The sequence below is a fragment of the Tachypleus tridentatus genome, chromosome 10 (genome assembly GCF_004210375.1).
Source record: "Tachypleus tridentatus isolate NWPU-2018 chromosome 10, ASM421037v1, whole genome shotgun sequence".
Lineage (NCBI taxonomy): Eukaryota > Metazoa > Arthropoda > Merostomata > Xiphosura > Limulidae > Tachypleus > Tachypleus tridentatus.
Window position 1 is genome coordinate 153,678,966 of NC_134834.1, and position 21,977 is coordinate 153,700,942.

At 35.2% G+C, this 21,977-nt stretch overlaps 1 protein-coding gene across 3 annotated transcripts in view; it reads left to right on the forward strand.

The window, feature by feature from the left end:
- Positions 1-18,028, forward strand: part of senju (UDP-galactose transporter senju) — a 40,075-nt gene extending 22,047 nt beyond the window's left edge. For 2 of the 3 annotated variants that reach the window (XM_076464585.1, XM_076464586.1), the window contains exons 5-6: positions 7,588-7,773; positions 15,343-18,028. In XM_076464585.1, the coding sequence (XP_076320700.1) occupies positions 7,588-7,773; positions 15,343-15,810 (654 nt within the window). In that variant the 3' untranslated portion in view covers positions 15,811-18,028. Of the gene's footprint in view, positions 1-7,587; positions 7,774-8,370; positions 10,653-15,342 lie in introns of those variants that run through there. The other variant, XM_076464587.1, reaches the window with a different exon arrangement.
- Positions 18,029-21,977: the final 3,949 nt, after the last annotated feature.

Below are 21,977 nucleotides of genomic sequence, written 5' to 3' on the forward strand. Positions count from 1 at the left end.
CCTTGGATTTGTCAGCTGGTCCACTTGGGTTAGGGTCAACAAAGTGCCAGTGTTGGTAGTTCTCAACAGGTGTTGTGGACATTGTGTCTGATGCTGGTGTTTGTGTATAGTGTTCACGAAACCCTGGCATTGCTGCAGTTTCCTTCCTTGACATTGTAGTGCGTCTCCTCAGAGGGCTCCATGGGTGGGTGGGGTCAGTGGGCAATGACATTTCTTTCTTCCTATGGATCTTCCAAATAAAAATTTAAATAAAATAGTGAAAAAACAGTCAACAGGTAAACGACTACATCTTGAAGACTCTGATCAGCAAGTTTCAACAATTTTCTCATCCTACATTCTCTTTCAGAGGAACCTTTAGGGCAAATGTCCCCCTTTTTTATTCAGAAGGGACTGGAGGGATTGTTGGCTCTACAAATTCAGTAAAGAACCTTCGACCTGGAGATATATTGGTTGAAACATCCACATCCCAACACAGTGAACTCCTCTTGAATTCAAAGGCGAATGGGGAAATACATACTGAGGTTACACCTCATGCAACTTTAAATTCATCATGAGGAGTTGTTGTTGAAAGGGATTTGAAGAACATCCCTGAGTCAGAGATTCTCTCTGGTTTCTCCACTTAAGGAGTTTCTGCAGTGAGGTGCATCTCCACTCGCAAAGATGGAGTTACACTGCCGACGAATATCCTCATTTTACATTTACATCACCACATGCACCTGCCACCATCAAGGTAAGTTATCTAAATTGCTAGGTGTGACTGTACATTCCAAACCCTCTCCGATGTTTCCAGTGTCAGAGGTTCAGTCACTCAAAAACATCGTGTCGTGGTTCCAGGATACGTGCTCGTTCTGGTGGCAAGGACCACAATGCTTATGAATGTGGAACGGACCCACATTGTGTCAACTGCAATGGTTCTCACCCTTCCTACTTTCTTGCCATAAATGGTTGGAGGAAAAAGAGGTGCAGCATTTGAAAATGACTCATAACGTTATTTATCCTGAAGCTCAGAAATTGCTGTCCATCACTTCATCTTGTACATATGCTGCAGCACTTCATTCCACAACTACAGTGGGAGTCCAGACAGATCTCTTTGTGCCTCCAAGAGAATCATTCTCAAAACAAATGAAAAGCCTTTTGACTTCCATGGTTAAAAAAGTTGATGAATCAAATTCTACACCCATCTCTGTTTTTCCCATACATTCCAACAAACCCCAAGATCCACATCCTTTGGTTCCAGGTACAGGCATTTCTTCAGATGCATCATTTACTCCCACCTCAAGATGCAAGAGATCCATTCCTTCGCATCCTCCATTTTCTCTGTACAGAAATGACATGCTGTGTGATGGACGAGTACATGGAGGGGTGGCTCTGTTGGTTTGTCAGCATGTACCCACCCTATTTTTGTCACTCAACACACCCTTGGAGGCTGTAGCCATCTGTGTTTCCTTGGGTCATACCATCACTGTTTGTTCTCTCTACCTGTCACCTGGAGAGACATGTGATCAATCAGACCTTGATGCTCTCTTTGAACAGTTGTCGTCTCCCTTTCTAACCCTAGGGTACTTTAATGGACATCATTCTCTCTGGGGAAGTGCCCTTATTGACAGGAGAGGTCGCTCTGTAGAGCGTATGCTCTCTGACCACAACCTTTTTCTTTTCAATACTGGTTCTTCCATTTATTTTCACAAACCTAGTCAATCCTTCACTGCTAGTGATCTCTCGGTTTGCTCCCCTTCATTATTCTCTCATTTTTCATGGAGGGTTGATAATAATCCACGAGGCAGTGATCATTTTCCTATACTTTTGAGAAAGATTGGCCGTAGTCAATACCGCCCAACCCGCATGCCCTGGTGGAAGCTGGATTGAGCAAACTGGTCCACTTTCACTACTCTCGCAGAACTTGATCCTGCCATCATCTGTCAGCCATCAATAGACGATTGTGTGGCAGCAGTAACTGACTGTATTATACAAGCAGCTGCTCTATATATTCCTAAAACCTCGACACATTTTCCATTATATCCTCGTCCATGGTGGAATCCTGCCTGCCACATGGCACAGAATACTTTCCATAGATATCCACACTTTCAAAACACATCACTTCCAGTGGGCTCGTGCACATGCTAGGTGGGTAAGATATCAAAGCTAGAAGGAATCTTGGATTAAATTTACAACTGGCATATCTTCTACTACCAGTCCAAGGTCATATGGGACAGGTTTCGAAAGGTCAGTGGGCACTATAATTCTGTCCCCCTCTCGATCTTACTCTCTGATGGCCAAGAAGTAGCTGATGTCTGAAGCATTGCCGATACTCTAGGTGAAAGCTTTCGCCAGATATCTAGCACTTCTGCTTGCTCCTCCACCTTCTTGGCCATCAAGACTTGGGCAGAGGGTTCACCTCTTTCCTTTTGAACTGATTGTCTCTGTGACTATAATCATCCCATTACACTGGTGGAAATGACACTGGCCCTTCATCGATCTGGCAGTACATCGGTTGGATCAGATGATGTACACTATGACATGCTGTGCCATCTCCCTCCTGCTTCTCTTGATATTCATCTAAGTGTTTTTAACTGGATCTGGCAGGAGAATGTTTTTCCTACTGCCTGGCACCAGGCTATTATCTTACCTTACTCTAAGCCTGGGAAAGATCCCAAGATTCCTTCAAAATACTGTCCAATTGCTTTGTCGAGCTGTCTCTGTTATACCTTAGAGAAGATTGTTAATGCTTGTCTTCTTTGGTTCTTTGAATCAAACAACCTCCTCTCGCCCATTCAGTGTGGGTTCCGATGACAACACTCCACTATGGACCACCTGATTTGACTTGAAACATTAATCAGAAAAGCCTTTCTCAAATGACAACATCTTGTATCAATTTTCTTTGACATTGAGAAGGCTTATGGTACAACATGGAGGTATGGCATTTTGTGAGCTCTCCATATGTATATGGGTTACATGGCCATTTACCCATTTTTATTAAAAAATTTTTATGGACAGGAAATTCCAAGTTGTGTCGGTTCAACACTTTGCCGTTCTTTTCTACAGGAACTTGGAGGCCCTCAGGGCTGTGTTTTGAATATCACACTTTTCAGTATAAACATTAATGCCGTCACTGAACAGCTCCCTCTCACTGTTGCAAACGGGCTCTATGTCGACGACATTCACATCTCATGTCAGTTGTCGAACACGGGATATATTGAGCGGCAACTACAAACTTCCCTCAATCTTGCACTGAAGTGGACTACAGCAAACGGCTTTAATTTTTCTCTCTAAAACCGTTTGCATGCACTTTTGCCGCCAACGGAGTATGCACCCTGATCCTGAATTCTGTATCGGTGAAGTTTCACAGCCTGTGGTACCTGAGACCAAGTTCTTTAGTCTTATCTTTGACTATAAACTGACCTTTATACCACACATTAAGCAGCTTCAGGTCAAGTGCACGAGAGAACTGAACATTCTCCGTTTCCTCTCTACCATCAGTTGGGGAGTGGATCGCTGTTTTATGCTAAAGAGATATTGTGCTCTTATTCGATTGAAACTCAACTACTTTATATCACTGGTCTATGGCTCTGGCAGATCCTCGTCTCAAAGATGCTGGACCCCATTCATTATGGACTTCATCTTTGCAGTGGGGCTTTCTGCACCTCCCCAGTTCAGAGCTTACACATAGAATCTCATGAACCTTCTTTGCACCTGTGCTGTTTGCAACTGTCTTTACTATATTCTTCAAAAGATATATTGTGCTCTTATTCGATTGAAACTCAACTACTTTATATCACTGGTCTATGGCTCTGGCAGATCCTCGTCTCAAAGATGCTGGACCCCATTCATCATGAAGGACTTCATCTTTGCAGTGGGGCTTTCTGCACCTCCCCAGTTCAGAGCTTACACATAGAATCTCATGAACCTTCTTTGTACCTGCGCTGTTTGCAACTGTCTTTACTATATTCTTCAAAACTTCGTTCCTTACCAAAGCATCCTACCTGGGGTATTTTTTTCCTTCCTCGATGGGCCATGCTTTTTCAGAACAGATGATCTGCCATAGCTCCTTTTGGCCTTCATGTCCAGGTGCAATTGGATAAATTGGGTCTGTCCTTGAATAACATTGCAGAATCCACTGGTTAGCCCATCCCACCATGGCTTATTACAGTTTCCAAATGTGACCTTTCTTTAAATTATCTCAGAAAAGCAGATACTCCCAATTGAAAGTACCATCTTTTATTTACTGAACAATTTTCCGAACAATCTTTCCATTCCAATTTATACAGATGGTACGAAATCAGGTGACTGTGTAGGATCTGCCATGGTTTGTTGTGGTTTGGTGGTTGTACACAGAATCCCCTCTACAGCTTCTGTGTTCACTGCTGAACTGTATGCCATGTCTCTTGCCCTGGATCATATTGAAGCTAAGCAGTACTCCAACTGCACTATTTATACTGACTCACTTAGTTCTATACTGGCCCTGGAATCCCTTCACGTTGGTCACACCCTGTTATCACTGATATTCAAAACCGACTGGCCCATTTCTCATTAACATCTACTTCTGTCCAGTTTTTCTGGATACCAGGCCATGATGGTATTCACAGGATCGAGCTTGCAGACATGGCAGCTTAATCTATCTGCTCTGGCACTATCACCACTGTGCCCATTCCATTCATGGACTATTGTCCTGTATGCAAGGCTCAACTCCGTGCCAGCTGGCAGTCGACTTGGAATGAGCAATACGAAAACAAGCTTTTCCAAATAAAACTCAATACTGGACTTTGATTGTCTTGCTTCTGTAAGGACCAGAATGAGGAAGTTGTTCTAACTAGACTATGCATTGGTCACAGTTTCTTAACTCATCATTTTCTTTTATCTGGAACTAATGCACCAGTGTGTAGTTTGTGTGACACTCAGGTCACTATAAGCCACATCTTATTTTCTTGCCATCGTTATGACAGTCAAAGACGGCTCTATTTTAACATTGTTTGGACCCAAGGTTTGTTCGTAACAGTAGACAGTGTCATTGGTGATGGTTACACTGTCCACCTTGATAAAGTTTTTTGTTTTTTAAAGGCCATTAATCTTTTTATGTCATTTAAGTGTTCTAAATTTATATATTAAACCTTTTTTAATGTCATTCCCTTTTAAGAATCACAATCTCTATAGTTCGATTTGAAAAGCAGAAAATGGCCGTAACATTAAATAACTCGACACCAGGACTGGAAAGTCCAACTTCAGGTGAGTAATGCTGCTGTTTAAACAATCTGTTTAAACGACCCTTTAGTCATCCTGGTGAGTTATTATTACAATTTTGCTGCATGTTTTTTAACACTTTTATTACTTTACTTTTGATACTTGCCATAATGACACATAACCCGGAACCAGGACTGGAAAGGCCAACTTCAGGTGACTGACTGTGGTTCTTGTACTTACCTGTTAGTCTTCCTGGCAGGTTGTGATAATTACCATTATGCTACAGAAAGTCCTTTACAACTTCTCTTACTGTAGTTTCTTTCTTAACATTGTATACTGGATGTCACCATTGGTTTTATGCTATTTATGTTTTTAAATGTTGTTTTGTTTTGCCTTCATTTCATTTTATGAATCTTACTACATATACTTTACTTCTACCTTTTTACTGGACGTTTTCAACCAACTAACCAATCTGTATGCAGTCCACTTCCATATAGTGGGATCCAGATGTTGACTTTGTGGTCCTATCCAGGGTATGATGTTTCATATATTTCAAAATAAGTGTGCTCCACTTCTGTGCATTGAGACCTAGAGATTCATGTTGCACCCAGGGATGTCCATAGAGATATGGGTAGTTTAATATTGTTATGAATCCTGTTGTTGCATTGGTTCTTTTGGATCATTTGGTAAAAGGAATGCAAAGTTCAAACTACCTATTAAAACCATTATATTTCTTGTACCACAAGTTATGCACTTTATCAAATGATAGGCTTAACTTCACTGATGATGCTTATCAACTTCTCTCATAACTCTAGTACCTTGTTGGAACAGAAACCCAAACCTCAAGTAACAAACTCACTAACACATGCCCTAACTCAGTAATTAGTCTTACATCTTGTCTGCTCCAGTCTAATTGGCAATTCTATGTCATTCAGATTATCCAAACTTTTGAGAAAATTCTGGATGTTATGCACTTATTGCATCACATCAAAACTTTATCTTCAATGCTCATGTTGATGAATTTATTGACTTATGAACTGGTTTTTTTTGGTAATGCACATGTTATCTGAGTTGGAACAAGTGGAGCATTCTTATGATCAGAATATCATATCCATGATTTATTAAGTAAATGGATGTTTTCCTTTCCATTTCAGTGTTTGGGAACAGTTTCTATTTTCTAAAATCTTTTGTCTGCAAAACCCATTTCATTTAATGAAAAGGAAAGTGTATCACTTTTTTTGCCACTAGTTCACCTAGCAATATATCTCACTTCACAAAGAATGGTTGTCATTTATTTGGTTGCTAATTTCTGTATATTTAGTACTTCTTAGAATGTAAACAAAATACAAATTGAAGTAACAAATAAACAAATAAAACACTTGCTAACTCAATAATTAATACAATGGTAGTTTAATGTTGTTTAATATTTTTATATAATTTAGATCTTTTACCCAATTCTAGACAATTTCAGACATCATGCAGTCATCATGTCAGTTCTGAGTTGTGAAAGCTACTTTGATTTTCTAAAAATATTTGATATCAGACAAATCAAAGCTGTTCTGATATGGTTAGAAAAGTATTTTTAGTAGATTACTAAAATCCAGTAGTGTCATGAAAGTTTATTCTGCTAGTAGTGAAAGTACTTGGTTGTATAAGAGATATATATTGTGTTGCTATTACTTTTTCCAAGTCTTTGAATAGTGGGTGAGCACTACAAGATTTGAGGTTGGCTAATGTTGTTATACTTTTCAAGGAAATTGATGACAATTTTCCCAGTAATTATAGGCCTATTAGTCTTACATCAGTGGTGGGAAAAGATTTTTGACAATCTGATAAAAGGTGTTTTGCAAAGTCATTTAACTTTTATTTTCATATCATTTAGATCATTTTTCCAATTTTCTAGACAGTTTATTACATCTCATGAAAACTCCCACTTTTGAACTTTATGAATGTCTAAGTTGAAATATGAAAAGCTATGGCTACAATTGTATGTTTTGTCAGTAAATTAAGGAATATAAAGTTAAATGTTCTTAATGAGGATTTAGTTTGGTAATGTGAGTTAGGTAAATTCTTGCTGTAGAAACTTCATCATGATAAATGTTTGTCTGTATTTTTAGTTGAGGGTTTTGTGTTAAATTTAGGTAATTCTTTTAATGTCAACTGGGTACATTTCTGTTTAGAATATTTTTTCCTAATAAGTTTTACCTACTAATTTCCTGGATCCTGAAGTGAAATTTAAGTGTATGGAAATAATTTTAATATGATCTGTTTAAGTTTTATTGATTTTTCTATACATTGTTAAAATAACATTCAAAACAAAATTAAGTGAAAGGAAACCTGAAGTCCTTGTTTGTATTGATAGGTTTTTCTAACACTAAATGTTTTCTGTATATAAATATTTTACTCTGTTAGATACTTTTCAAGAAGCATTTAAGCAAAAAGCAGTGGATATCTCTTATTCTGCTGACATGTGGATGCATCATTAAACAGCTGAAGGTTTCTCACCCAAAAACATCAGTTACTGAAAGTTCTGATGTAGAAATGTCGTCTTTTTTAAAGCTACACTTGAACTTCAACCTGATGTTAATTCTTGTCCAAGTGAGTTCTTTCAGAATACACTAGGATTTTTATAACAAGTGATAAGAACAATTCTGACAGATATTAAGAAAAATTTATTCTTTTTCTGAGATTAAAAAAAAAATGATAATAGGTAAGTTCATTTTGAAAAACAAGGTCAGAAAAGGTTTGTAGTTTAATACATTCAAATTTAACATTGTAGATATTAGCCCTGAAAATGGTAACTGTCTTACCAAAACCATTTGGTAGTTAAATAATAATAAATATTTAACCTTTCATTGCACCAAAAAAATGTCATTTTTTTGTGTTTTTTCCTCTTGCCTGGAAAGAAACTAAAATTTGGAATGTACTATATTTTGGAAAAGTTAAGAAGGGAAGTTTGTGATAACCTTGACGTATATTCATTTTTAAACAATTATATAAGTGCTTGGTTTAACAGTTTGAAATCTAGTTCTAAGTTATGAAAGCTATTTTGAAATGGTTAGAAACATATATATGATACTAGGCAACTAAAATAACAGTAGTGTCATGAAAGTTATTCTGGTATGAGAAAAACTGCATATTTTTATAGGCACAATATTAGTATTTTTCTGTTACGTTTTCTTTGTCCTTGAACAGTGGGCAAGTTCAAGAAGCTTGGCAGTTGACTAAAGTTACTCTTCCTTCCAATGAAGATGATAAAAGTGTCCCAGTAATTATACATAAGTGGTGGAGAAAGTTTATAAGTCTGATAAAAAATCTTTCACAAATTCATGTAATAAAATTTAAAATTTTGTTGATAGTCAGTGGAAAATTTTTGTATTAATATTCTGACATCCTTTAAAGAGTTTTGGCATGAATTTGGTACATCTGGATTTTCAGGAAGTGTGGAAGATAGGTTTGCTCCTTGGACAGAATATTGGCTAGATGGAAGAAAGCAGAGGGTTGTTATAAGTGGAGTTCAGTTAACTCATTCACTATGGCTGAAATGTATATTTATCAGCCGCAGTGAATGGGTTGAACTTGGATAAATATCATAAGTGAGATACTTCAGGGCTCATTATTAAGGCCATTGCACTTGGTTTTTATTTATGTCAGTGGTATAAATGGCATAAATAAAGGAGTGATCAATAGGGTATTTTATTTCAAGATGAAAACTTACCTCTTCATTTAGAATAGCTTGATTTTTATGTGCATCCCCATCACACCAAACATACTCGCTTTTTTAGCCATGGGACTGTTATAATGTGACAGTCAATCCCCTTATTCTTTGGTAAAAGAGTAACCAAAGAGATGTCAGTGGGTGATGATGACTAGCTACCTTCTCTCTGGTCTTACACTGCAAAATTAGGGACAGCTAGTGCAGATAGCCCTCGTGGAGCTTTGTGCAAAATTCAAAACAAACCAAACCTATGTGCATCTGCCTATTAGATTGGCATTCCAGTTTCCTTGAGGTACCTCTAACCTGAAAAAAAAATTTAATGTGAATGGCACTAGTGTATGATGTTATTATTTTGTAATGATAAATAACCCTTCACCAATAGAAGGACAACATAACCTCCTTACACAGTATTTCCCCCTAGAACACTTGAATTTATTATTTTCTTTGGCATTGCTTGTAAAAGATGTTTAAAAAATTGTTAATTATTTGGGATTTGCAATAGTTTCTGAACAAGTGTCCATTCCTTAATTCCCAGTCTCTGGAATGTCTTTCTCATTTGAGGACCCAATTTTCACACCTTTGTCTTTTACCTACCATCTTCTTGCATTATCTTGACTAACTTTAGTTATTTCTCAGGCACTCTCTCATGTTCCATTGGGGTTCTCTGGAGAGGTTTGCTTTCTTTTCACTGCTATGCCCTGTACCTCTTCTCCTCTGTTCCCTCTGCTTTCAAGATTTTTTGGATAGGATGCTATCATAGCAAATGTATGCTTCTCTCATGCTTCACCAAAAAGTCTTGGAGGTGTTCCTGATTCTGATGATATGGACCAAGTTGACCTGGCATCAGCCTTCATTGTCTGTATGGGTTTTCATGTCTTTTTCAACCTTGCCCTTCTGTTTCTGCTTTTATGCATGCTGTATTCATGTCTCCTCTCTCCATTCCTGTTTCTCTGCCCTATTGTTCTTGCAGTCTTGCTTGTTTCTGATGTTAGAATAATCTTTTTAGTGACTATCCTGTCAGGTGTGGGGGCCTGTTTATCTTAACCAATCTTTGGCCTATACTTTTGGTTAACAGATAGGTTCTTCATGTTTTCACCTATAGACTCTCTCTCAACTTCTCTTACCCATTTCCAGTTCCCTTTCCTCTTCTCTGTGATCCCACTTTAGCATCTTAAGGATGCAGTCTCAGATCTGTTGTCCATGAATGCCATTGAGAGGTACGTACCCCTTCTCTTGTTTGTGGTTCCTGGTGAGACTTGGGACTGGCATCTGGTTATGTACCTCTTGTCTCTCAACCGACTTCTTTTCATTACTTGGTTCTTTAGGGAAAGATTAACTCTTCTAGCTTATTGCTCTTCCTTTCCACATTGCTCTGCTCCCTTTTTCTTCAGTAAATTCAGAGAGACATATGCCCACCATATTTGCAAATTAGTACCAAGGTTCTATTTTTACATGGATGATAAACTTCTTGTCCCTTCTTGGAAGGACTCCTGCTCTCAAACTTGTATTGTTCTGCATATGGATGCACTTTTGGGTTGGCTTTTCAAGCCTGTCAAGTCCTTTTTTCACACCTATCCAGTATTTGGTACATCTAGGTATGTTTTTCAACTCCCACTTTATTAGGGCTCAGCATTAATCAGTGATGATGAGATTACCCACTTGTAGAGAAAAATATATATGTCAAAATGGCTGGTTTAGGTTGAGAAAATTTTTATGTAGAGGAGCGAACAATCTTTTGACCTTCAGTCATCTTCAGGTTCACAAGGAAAGAAAGAGATAACTGACTGATAGCTGACCACATGTTTGAAGGGGATTGTGTAACTGAGTGTAGGAATATAGAGGGCATGCTTAGATGTTTGATTATATTTATTAATATTGGTATAAAGGTGTTCCTTTGTATTGGTTTATTTTGGGCTTCTTTAATTTTGCATTTATGCATTTATGTTTGTTTCTTTATTTAGTATTTGAGTGTTTTCTATGGCTATGTTGTGTTTATATGATTTGCAGTGTTTGAAAATGTGTGAAGGTGACTTTTTGTGTTCTTTGAATCTGGTTTCCATTTTTCTACTTGTTTCTCCAATATGGAAGTATGGGAAGTTATCACATTGTATTTTATAAATAATGTTGGTGTTGTGTTTGTCAGTATAGTTTTTACTTAATATAGACCTTAGTTTTGTGCCTAGTTTTTGAATAAATTTGGAATTAACTGAAATGTCATATTTTGTTACTAGTTTTTGCCAAATGTTGGTTATTTTTCTGCTTATGTCAGGAATATATGGTATGCAGCCATATATGCTTTCGTGATTTTTAATTCGTGGGATATATTTACTTTTGTTGGTTGATTTTGCTTTCTGTCTAGGTGTGTGCGTATAATGTTTTCTACAGTTTGTGAAGGAAACTTATTGATGTTGATGAAGTATTGTTTTATTTTGTCTAATTCATCGTTAATTTTATCTGGTGAGCATAGTTTTATGGCTGTGTTTATTTGGTTTCTTAGTATATTGAGTTTTTGTTTTCTTTCATGTGCTGAGTCCCAAGGAATGTATAGTCCAGTATGGGTGATTTTTCGGTGGGTTTCTGTTTTAAATTGTGTATCGGTTCTTGTAATTTTGAGGTCAAGAAATGATATTTGATTGCTTTCTTCCTGTTCACATGTGAAGTTAATGTTGGATTGTATAGAGTTAATGTGAATGAAAAAATTAAGTGTGTGTTCTGTAGATGTGAATTCCGCAATCGTGTCATCTACATATCTGTACCAGTATAGTGGTGGATGTAATGCTGTGTTAGTTACTTGTGTTTCAACTTGTGTCTTAAAAATATTGGCTAGAACTGGTGATACTGGGTTGCCCATGCTTAGGCCATTTGTTTGTATATAGTTGTGGTTGTTGAACATGAAGTTTGTCTTCATCGTGATGAATTCTATGAGAGTGACTAATTGGTTGCTGGGAATGTTTATTGATGGGTTATGGTCTCGGATATAGAGTTCTAAGGCTATCTTACAGGCTTCAACAGTTGGAACTTCTGTAAAGAAGGATATAACATCGAAACTGGCCATTAAGGCTTTATGATTAAGTTGATTAAGATTAGACCTGTACTTAAAAGAGTCTTTGATGAATGAGCTGACTGATGTTACATATTTGGAGAATGCTTATGCTATGTATTTACCAAAATTGTAATTAAACAATTCATATGTTGACATTATTGGTCATAATAGACAATCTGGTTTACGAGGTTTGGGGATGTTGTATATTTGTGGTGTGCGTGAGTCAGTCAATCTTGTGTAGGTAGGAATGCAGTGATTTTGAATGTGTGTTGGCTTTTTTCATTTTTAGTATTATTTTGATTAGTTGCATTTCATGTGTCTTTGTTGAATTTGTGTGTATTGGTTTAATTTTGTTTGTGTCTGATAGAATGTTCTTCATCTTTTAGATGTATTCATTCGTGATCATTATGACTATAGTGTTTCCTTTATCTGCTTTTAGAATTTTTATGTTTTTGTCTTTTTTCAGGTTTTTAATGGAATTAATGTGTCTTTTTGTAAGTTTGTTTTTTAGGTTTTGTGAGAAAATTCTTTGAAAAAATCGTTTGAGATGTTATTTTTAGGTGTTTCTGGAAAATATAAATTTTTAATTTTTTCTGGGAAGTTTGGCTGTTGGATGTCAGAAAACTTGTCAAAGTTGTCTTCTTTCTGTTGGTTGTTTTCAGTTGATTTTGTTTGCTGTGTAAAGTATCACAAGTCTCCTGGCTAGGTCTTCTAAACATATTTTAATTTGTAAGGTTGGAATGTACCTTGATGGTATTGCGAAGTTTAGTCCTTCGTTAAGTAGATGTCTCTCATCTGTGTTTAATTGTTGGTTGGATCTGTTAATTATGAGGTTAGTCACTGGTTTGTCTTGTTGGTGTCTTTTCTGTTGTGATAACTGCCACAACTTCTTTATTGGAGAAACAAGTAGAAAAATGGAAACTAGATTTAAAGATAACAAAAAGTTGCCTTTGCACGTTTTCGAACACTGCAAATTGAATACACACAACATAACCATAGAAAGCACCCAAAGACTAAATAAAGAAACAAACATAAACAAATGCAAAATTAAAGAAGCCTTGCTTGTATAACAACTCAAGCACAAAATAAACCAATACAAAAGAACACCTTTATACCCATATTAATAAATATAATCAAACATCTAAGCATGCTCTCTACATTCCTACACTCAGTTACACAACCCCTCTTCAAACATGTGGTCATCTATCAGTCAGTTACCTCTTTCTTTCCTTGTGAACCTGACAATGACTGAAGAAGGTTGAATTGTTGTTTGCTCTTCAACATACAAATTTTCTCAACCCAAACCAGCCATTTTTACATATATAGGGCTCAGCATTCTTCACTTCTCCTATGAGCAATGGAATGTCTCATCAACAATATTTGCTATTCTTATTTATACCCTATGCACAAAGTTCTTTTCACTTTGGGGTGTCTAGCTTCTCTGAAACCACCCATTTCTTTAGGCTGTACACACATGAGACTTTACCAGTAAACATTGCAGTGCCAGTGGAACCTTACTCAGGATCCCTTGTCCTTTACTGTGCATCTCTCTTCTCCTGTTCTCAAGGACTTATGTTGATGGTAGAACAATATCAATACCTTTTCCACCCCTTGACTGGATCTGTCTCTCTTCAAAGATACTTTTCTGTTGGGTTCATATGCACCTATGAATGATATGACATGACTTCAGGCATGTTGACTCCAGAACAGTGTTCATTCCACATCAACATAGTGAAACTTATTGCTGTATATCAGGCATGTTCACAATTTCTCCATAATTTTGTAGACTGGTTGGTCATAATTTTTCAACGATTTCGTGATTATTTCTTATAAGAACTATCGAGAGGTTACCCATACCAGAATGTTTTGCTTCCATACATTGGACTTGCTGTTTTGTGTTCATTCCTGTTGGGTTTGTCTCACAGCTTATTATATTGTGAGGTCTGAACTTGGTAGTAAATTACCTTTTTCATTTGAAAGGATTTTACCTATGAAGTGGTACTTCCACTCTTAAGGTTTCTCATTGGGTTTGCTCTCATTTGGGCATGCCTGTACTTCTTTCAACACCATACTTCCCCTCTTTTGAACCTCAGTTTCCAATTCTTTTGCCTTGATAGTTGATGCTTTCAGCCAGGATTTGTCTCATGTTTTTCTGTATACCTACTCTTTTTTGTTTTGATGTGTGAAACTCCATGTTGAGTCTTGTTGGTGACACCTCCTTGGCTTACACAACCCTGGTGTCCTCTGCTTCATCAGTTGGTGTCCAGCTCTCTCTTTCTCTACCCTATTCATGCTCTTCCTTGTTCCAACATCTTTCTCTCATCCAGGAGTGTTGTCCCTTCATCTTCACATGTGAAATTTATATAGTCCACTGTCATTGGGACTAGTTTCTCTTGATAATGTAACCCTTTTACTTATTTCACTACCTGAATGGAGGTGGTCATTTTTGTATGTTTGTTCATTTGTCACTTTCTTCCTTTGAACCAACCTATTATGGCCCACCTTTCAGCCTTTTTCACATGCTTCTTTTCTTCAACCATGGATTCTTGGTTTTAACTATTACTGGTTATCAGGTGGCTTTATCAGCTACATTTTTCTTTCCAAGGTTTTTTATTCCCCTGTCTTTTCCAGTTTTCTCAGATCCTTCCTTTTTCACTGACCTTCCCTTGTCCTACTTCCATTCCTTACTAGAACCTTAATCTGATTTTAATAAAAATGGTTGTATACAAAACATCAGTAGTGTTGTGGAACCCATTCTGATATGAGTAAGTCTACTTTGTTGTAGATAAGTAATGCAACAAAATAAATCACTGTAAAAACACAATGCTTAAGTAGAATAAAATTTATCCATTGATGTTTCAAGCAACAACACTAAGACCTAATACACAGTTGTTTGAAATATCACTGGATAAAAACAAATTTATTTCAGGATTGTGTATTTCAAGTAATTGTATTTTATTGAATTTGTCTCAAATATGGTGCAGATTCCAACTTTTCCGTAGAAACTAAAACATCAGCTGTTGTTGAAGTCATTCTTTTATGAATAATAATTACTTGTTTGTACACAGAAATTTCATTAGTATTATGAAAGTTGGTTTGAGGAAACTTCACAAATTAAAAAAAAATGGGACTGTACATTAATCAATTAGCAAATAACACTTAATCACCCAGCTCTCTTTTTCAAAAGTCTGTTCAGTTGTAAATAATGTATTTTAATGTACTGAACTAAGAAAGTCTGAAACAGTTACTTTATAGTTTTCCAACCTTTATAACATGTTAATCCTGGAATATTAGCATCTAATTATTTATCGTAACACTTACTAAATTTATAAACCATATTCTCATTTGTTATCAAGCTAAGTTGTCTCAGCTCAACTTAATGCAACTGTTACTTGTGTGTTTGCAGGTTTTTTGTTCCTGTTTTGCTGGTGTATATAATGAATACCTACTTAAAGACACTGGAGCCCATGTTCATTTAATGATACAAAACATCTTCATGTACTTTGACTCTATTCTCTGTAACTTTCTAGTTCTTATCTTCAAAGGAGAAATAATGAATGTCTTCAATGTGAATGTGGTCAGTTCAGCTCTTCAACCTCTTATTATACTTGTCATTCTTAATGGAAGTGGTTGTGGTATCATTACCTCAGTGTTTCTTAAAAATTTGAACTCCATACTTAAAAATTTTGCCAGTGCCTTGGAACTGGTTTTCACAGCTGTTTTATGTTGGATTATATTTGATATCAGTATTGACATTTTCACCATACTTTCTATTGCCATTGTCTCTTATGCCACCTTCATGTATTCCCAGAATCCTGTTGTGAACACAGTTAGAGCTGACACAAAGGATGAGAATCAAGAAAATTGTGTTTGATAGCAGATTATAATTTTAGATTTTAAGTCTTGAGAACAGGCTATTATTATGTTTAAGATCCACATTGTTTGTTTAGAAGTTCATAAATTACTATATGATTTTTAGTGTATGAGGGAAAATGTCAAAACATATCAACATCCAAAACATATTTCTCTGTGTGCCAAAATGCATATTCTCTCATGTCCAGTATTGGTTGGAATTTTGAGTCTGCTCATTGCAACATTAAATTTATGTGATTATTATTATATCCTAATCTAATACTAACACATACACAGCAGTTGGATAATTGCGAAAGCTCATATATTCTGTGACAGAAATGCTCTTGCACCTTTAGCAAAAAAAAAAAAAAAACAACGAAATAAGCTAAAATTTTTAAAATTGGTCTTTGATTCATAAATTTGTGTTTTGTGACTGGAAACATTGGGCATTAGTATTGGCATTACAAAGATAAATTTATTTTTCATGTAACTATGTCAGAACTTATTTATTTAATTATCTTCTTTGTACTTTTCATTCTTAAAAGTGGTTTTTACTTTGTTCAAGGAAACTAATTTTAGTTGTTGTAACATTTTTGCAAAAACTATAATTTATACTTGTTATTTGTGGTTAAGCTAGTGTCTGACATGACCTGGTGATAAGGTCACTTGCAGTCTAAGAGTCACAAGTTTAAATTCCTGTCACCAAACAAGTTTGTTCTTTATTGTTGTTAGCTAACTAGTTGTAAATATTATAAAATTGCAAAATTACTACCTGTCTCCAAACTAGTTAGGATTAAGTTTATTGTGAAATAGAGATTCATGGTTTAGCTCTAGATATAACTATTTTCCCCATGTAACATGAGGATTTTAAACTTTATGGACTTTTGTTGTTTTCGTAGTTCAACATTTAAGTGGCATACGTCCATACTGTGATGATTTTTATTCATGTATTTCTCGTATGAAAACTGAACTTACCTATTGCCTCAACATTTCTGGTCATTTGTGTACTGATAAGTGACCTAAAACGTCTTTCTTCTTCCTAACTACCTAAGTACATTGCCTTGTACAACTCTAAAATACTACTGTTCTCTTAATTATCTAATAGCTTTTCAAGTAAACACAAATAGTTGATTTGTGGGTCTGTAAATGCCCTTTCTATTCTACAGGGAGGGATAGGTAGTGGTAAGTGCTTAAAGTGCTGATTGTATCAGGTAACAATAATTAAACCATGCCTTGTCCAAAGCTTTGAACATGAAGATACAAATAGCAATTCTTAAAGATATTTTTTTATTATTGTTTGCAAAACTCAAGTTGTGTTTGTAAATATGCTTACAGTATAATAATAAATTATTGTAATCATATATGTTCAATTCTTTTATGTAAAATTGGTGAGACTAGTTTCCTATATGTGCTAGTTTTCCAAACAATGTATTTGGAAGAATTTTCAGTGTGAAAGACAAACATATTTCCAAAACCCCAAAGCAGGAGAAGTCCATTGTAATTTCAGTCTCTGTTTAATCTAGAATTACAAGACTTTTCCATGAAGTATGTTTAAATTGCCAACATTTTATAGTGTGTCTAAATGAGTAACAATATAGTTATTTGTCTTTAGCCTTCATCTTTGATTTTTTCATTTTTTATTTGTAATTTTTTGTAGTGTTTTCCTTGTTTATTTCAAGGAGTTGTATATTATATTTTACTTGGTTAGTTGTTAAATGTCAAATAAAATTAATCTTGCTATCAAAGAGAAAGTTACCTAGAAATTTGTTCATGTTAAGTACACTTCCTTTAAATCAAAACCTTTTATTGAGTGTCAAGCCATGTTGTCATTTTAACTACTTGTGTAAGGTTTGCACCTAACTCTACTTAGATATCATAAATAATAGTATAGAGTGTAGTGTTTAAAATTTACATTTTGTTGTGATGGAAGATTAATTAGAATTACATTACAAAGAAATATTGTGATATTAAACTGTTTGTAATCTAGTCTTTGACCTTCATAAACTGATAAATGGGAATTACATTTATGCTTAATTTATAACAATTTTAGATACATTTATTTTTGCTCAAGTGTATTTGCTTCTGAAATTGATTTGAAATATAAAAAAATAAATTATTTTCCTGTCTTGTTATAAAAATTTGTATTGATGATGTATGTATTGTAAGTGGTAATTACAGTTATAATCATCAGACTGTAAAAAATGTAATGAATAATAAATTTATGTTAGGATGTCTTGAAACTTGTACATTTTTACAATTTTTATGCTTATTTATATTTTTAAGTAATTATTTTAGTATCTACTTAGTGTTTTCAATGATGATTATAATATTGATTTCAGGAATCTGTGCATATTGTTTTTTTAGTTATGTGTATGTAAAACATTATACATGGCATATGAATACAGGGTGGCCTGTAAGTCCCTACCCATCCATATATCTTATGTGCCCAGTATATCTGTGTGCTGTCCCTCATTCTCACTGCATAATATTATGTGATGCCATGTTCTGTGAGACATTTTCAATTGTAAATGGGCTTAAATCAGCCATATTTCTCTGAAAAAAAGAAAAAATTTATAATACATGCGTAATTGAATATAACATAATAACATATGGATGGGTAAGGACTTACGGGCCACCCTGTAGTTCATAACATTATTTAACCTGCTTACATGCATGCAAGTATGATAATATTGCCGAAATTAAATTTGATTTGTGAAAACTGTGAAATGCAATGGATTTGGCAATGACAAAGCTAGATTGGTCTAATAAGATTCTGCATTCACAAATTGCACAAGAGTAATGTAGATCAAATAATTTCTTATATTCATACATTATAAAAAATCGTGTTTTAGATTTGGTTAGATGAAAATGCAGATGGGTTGATCCTTGTTTTTACTAATTGAATTGCAAAATATTTTTTCTTTCATTAGTATTTGCTCTTATAAACATCTATCTTGATGTATTTTTGTACTTCTTCAATTTTATTATTCCATGATGACGAGAAAACCCACTTGTAGAGAAAATTATATATTTAAAAACAGCTGATATGGGTAGAAAAGGCACTAGTAGAGGAGCAAACAACATTTCGACCTTTTTCGGTTATTGTCAGGTTAAAAAAGAAAGAAATGGTTACTGACCGGTAGCTGACCACATGTTTTTAAATACATAACTTTAATCTTATTGTTTTAATCCTTTTGAACATCTCCAACAACTTTATCGCCCTTTCAGCCATGGAGGTGTTATAAGATGTGGTTGTTCCCACTATTTGTTGGTAATCAAGTATCCTGAGTGTCGGCAGTTTATGGTGATGCAAAGATGTCTTCTCTCCAGTCTTTCACTGCTAAATTAGGGACAGCTAGGTAGATAGTACTCGTGTAGCTTTGTGTGAAATTCAAAACAAACAAAGTCTTAAGTGTCTGTTTCTTTTTCTTAATATTTTTTAAAATCTCTCTTTTTAGGCCTTCCTTTACACAATATGTCTATAATTTGTAATTATAAATGAACAATATCTTGTGAAAATCCTGGAAAGTTGCATTTGGTGTTCTTGTTGTTCATTTAGAGATTACTCAATGTTCTGTTTTATTTTCACTACAATAAGCACACTTCTGATAGTGGTGTTGCAATATGTTCTGTTATTGGGTGAGTTGTTTTGGATTACTTGGTAAAATAATACAAAGATCAGTCCATGCAATGGTAACAAATTGATTTATTTTTTTCAATAATGTTTGTTACAAGCTATGCTCACTGGTACACCTAACAAAGCTTCACCAAAACTTTTGAGACTAGTTTATGACTAGCTTACATATAAACTTGTAGAATTTTCATAGTAATGGAGAAGCAACAAACATACAGATTGACATACATACTGATGAGCACATGCAATAACTTCCTTTCTATGTTCCTAATTGACATTGAACTGAATAGCTCAATAATTCAGTACTTCACTAATTAAACAAACTTACTCATTCTGGTATTTTTATAACATTTTTCATTTTACACTTGCTACATGGTTCAAACACTGAAAGCTGGCAAAGCATTAGAAATTGTTAAGTGTACACTATGTGATACAAACCATGTAAACAACAGATGTTTTTTCCACATTCCTCTTAATTTACCCATTTTTGATTCACAATTAAAGATGTCTAATTGTTATATTTGATATCTATCTTTTATCTTCTACTACTTACTGCCTGAGAGATATTTTTTCATAATAGAGCTTGTCAGTTTGGTTGGAAAATGAGAGAGAAGTGATACAAATAGTAAATAATACATGATATCATTCCAATGCTCTCTCTGTCTTTCTGGCCAGGCAGTGTAAGATGATAGATGAGATGGCTGATCATAATGGATGTGTACGAGATGAAATCCTATATGCCATGTGAGTAGACAATGTAGATTGTGTGTGTGTGTGTGTGTGTGTGTATTTAATAGAAGAGAAGGAAAGGTGTTGAATAAGAAGTAATAACATAGAAAGAACACTTAATATTCAGGATAGAGGAGGTTTGTTAGATTATGCATAGAAACATCTTTATGAGCAGGATTATCTGTTAGCAAGGACATGGCATAAAGTTTTAGCAAATATTTTGCAAGTGATAAGAGGTTTTGTGGGAGGAAAAACAGGGAGAGAGAGATGTGGGCAACAAATATTATATTAAGGTCCAGAAACAGTAGTTAACATAATGAAGTCAAATATCTTTGATATGTACCAGAATTTATGGAAGAGATACACTAATAATGTCACTTGATTAGTATATAATTGTATGTTGAAAGTAATCTAGAGGGCTTAACTCTTCAAATCTGTAGTCTGTGCAAAAGCAGAGATCCATATAGTGTGGTCGTAAGTCAGACAAGGTTGAATGAAGATTTTATACAAATACAAAAAAAAGTAGTGGATTTAAGCTTCAAGAAGTTCCTGTAAATTGTTTAAAGAAATGGAGTTGGAAGAAAACCTTTTGTTCAAGAACTGTTAGAGAACCATTCCATTCAACTTCAAGGTGAAATTTTTTGAAGAGCAGAATAGAAATGTTTTCAGTTTGGATACCAAACAATTACAGATCATAACATGGTCAAAAATTATGGTGGGTTGGATCGTAAAGAATGGCTTAGATTTTGTTAGCATTAATGCCAAGGCATTAGTGGTGACTCCATACCAAGGTCTTGAATACAGTTTATAAGACTGTTCAGAGTGACCTTTGTCTTACAGGTGGCAACAAGAACTGTGTCGTTAGCATATTAAATGAGGTGGACTAGCAATTTAGGAATGGACATATTAGCAACATACAGTAAAACTGTAAAGAGGAATGAGAATAAATGCCCTCAATAAAGAAAGCTGCCTGTCATTCAGGGAGAAAGCAGTATATTAGGCAGTCAAAAGTAAGTACAAATGGTGGATCATGCAGATAAGGACACGATGCCAGACAGAGTGAAAAGCCCATTCAAACTCAACCTGCAGTAACCTTAAGTGAGTTAAAATGATTCAAGATTATTTCTGAAAGTTTCAGGAGCTAATCGAGAGTTGGAAGATGAGGACAAAAGTCAACATGAATTACTGGGGAGCAAATTATGTTCAGTAATAGATATCAGGCAAACATATGCCTCTTTTGAGGAATTTATCAACAAAATAGTCAGGCTGATGGGATGATATGGTCCAATGTATACTGGAGGTTTGGTAGTTCTTTAAAAAAGCAAGATATTTGATATTTTCCTCAAAACAAGATAATTTTTTTTTGTGAAGCACAGCTGTAAGTTTTGCCAGGAGAATAAGAAACTGTGCTGCTGCATGCTGAAGATGGAAATAGAGGCAGTGTTACATCTGTTGTTGAGAACCAGTTGACTATTGTGAATATTAATGGGTTTAGATAGAGCAAAGCCCTCCACCTGGTGAGCTCTGGGAGTGAAAGATCAGTTTCAGAAAGAACTTTTATGACATCTTCATATTCCAGCAGATGCTGACTGGGAGAACAAATGTATTTCCAGGAATGAGTCAAAGATAATTGTTTTTTCAGTGGAAGAAATAAGTACAACTGTAAGAAAATAAAGTTGTTTTCAACACTAAGAAGAGCCTGGAGACTTAGGTAATATATTATTGAACATTGTTACAGACTGTTTGTTGGAGAGTAAAAGTTCCAGATAGAACAAAGGGGTACCAGTAATGCTGAAAATTAACAATATCAACAAAAGAAAATACAT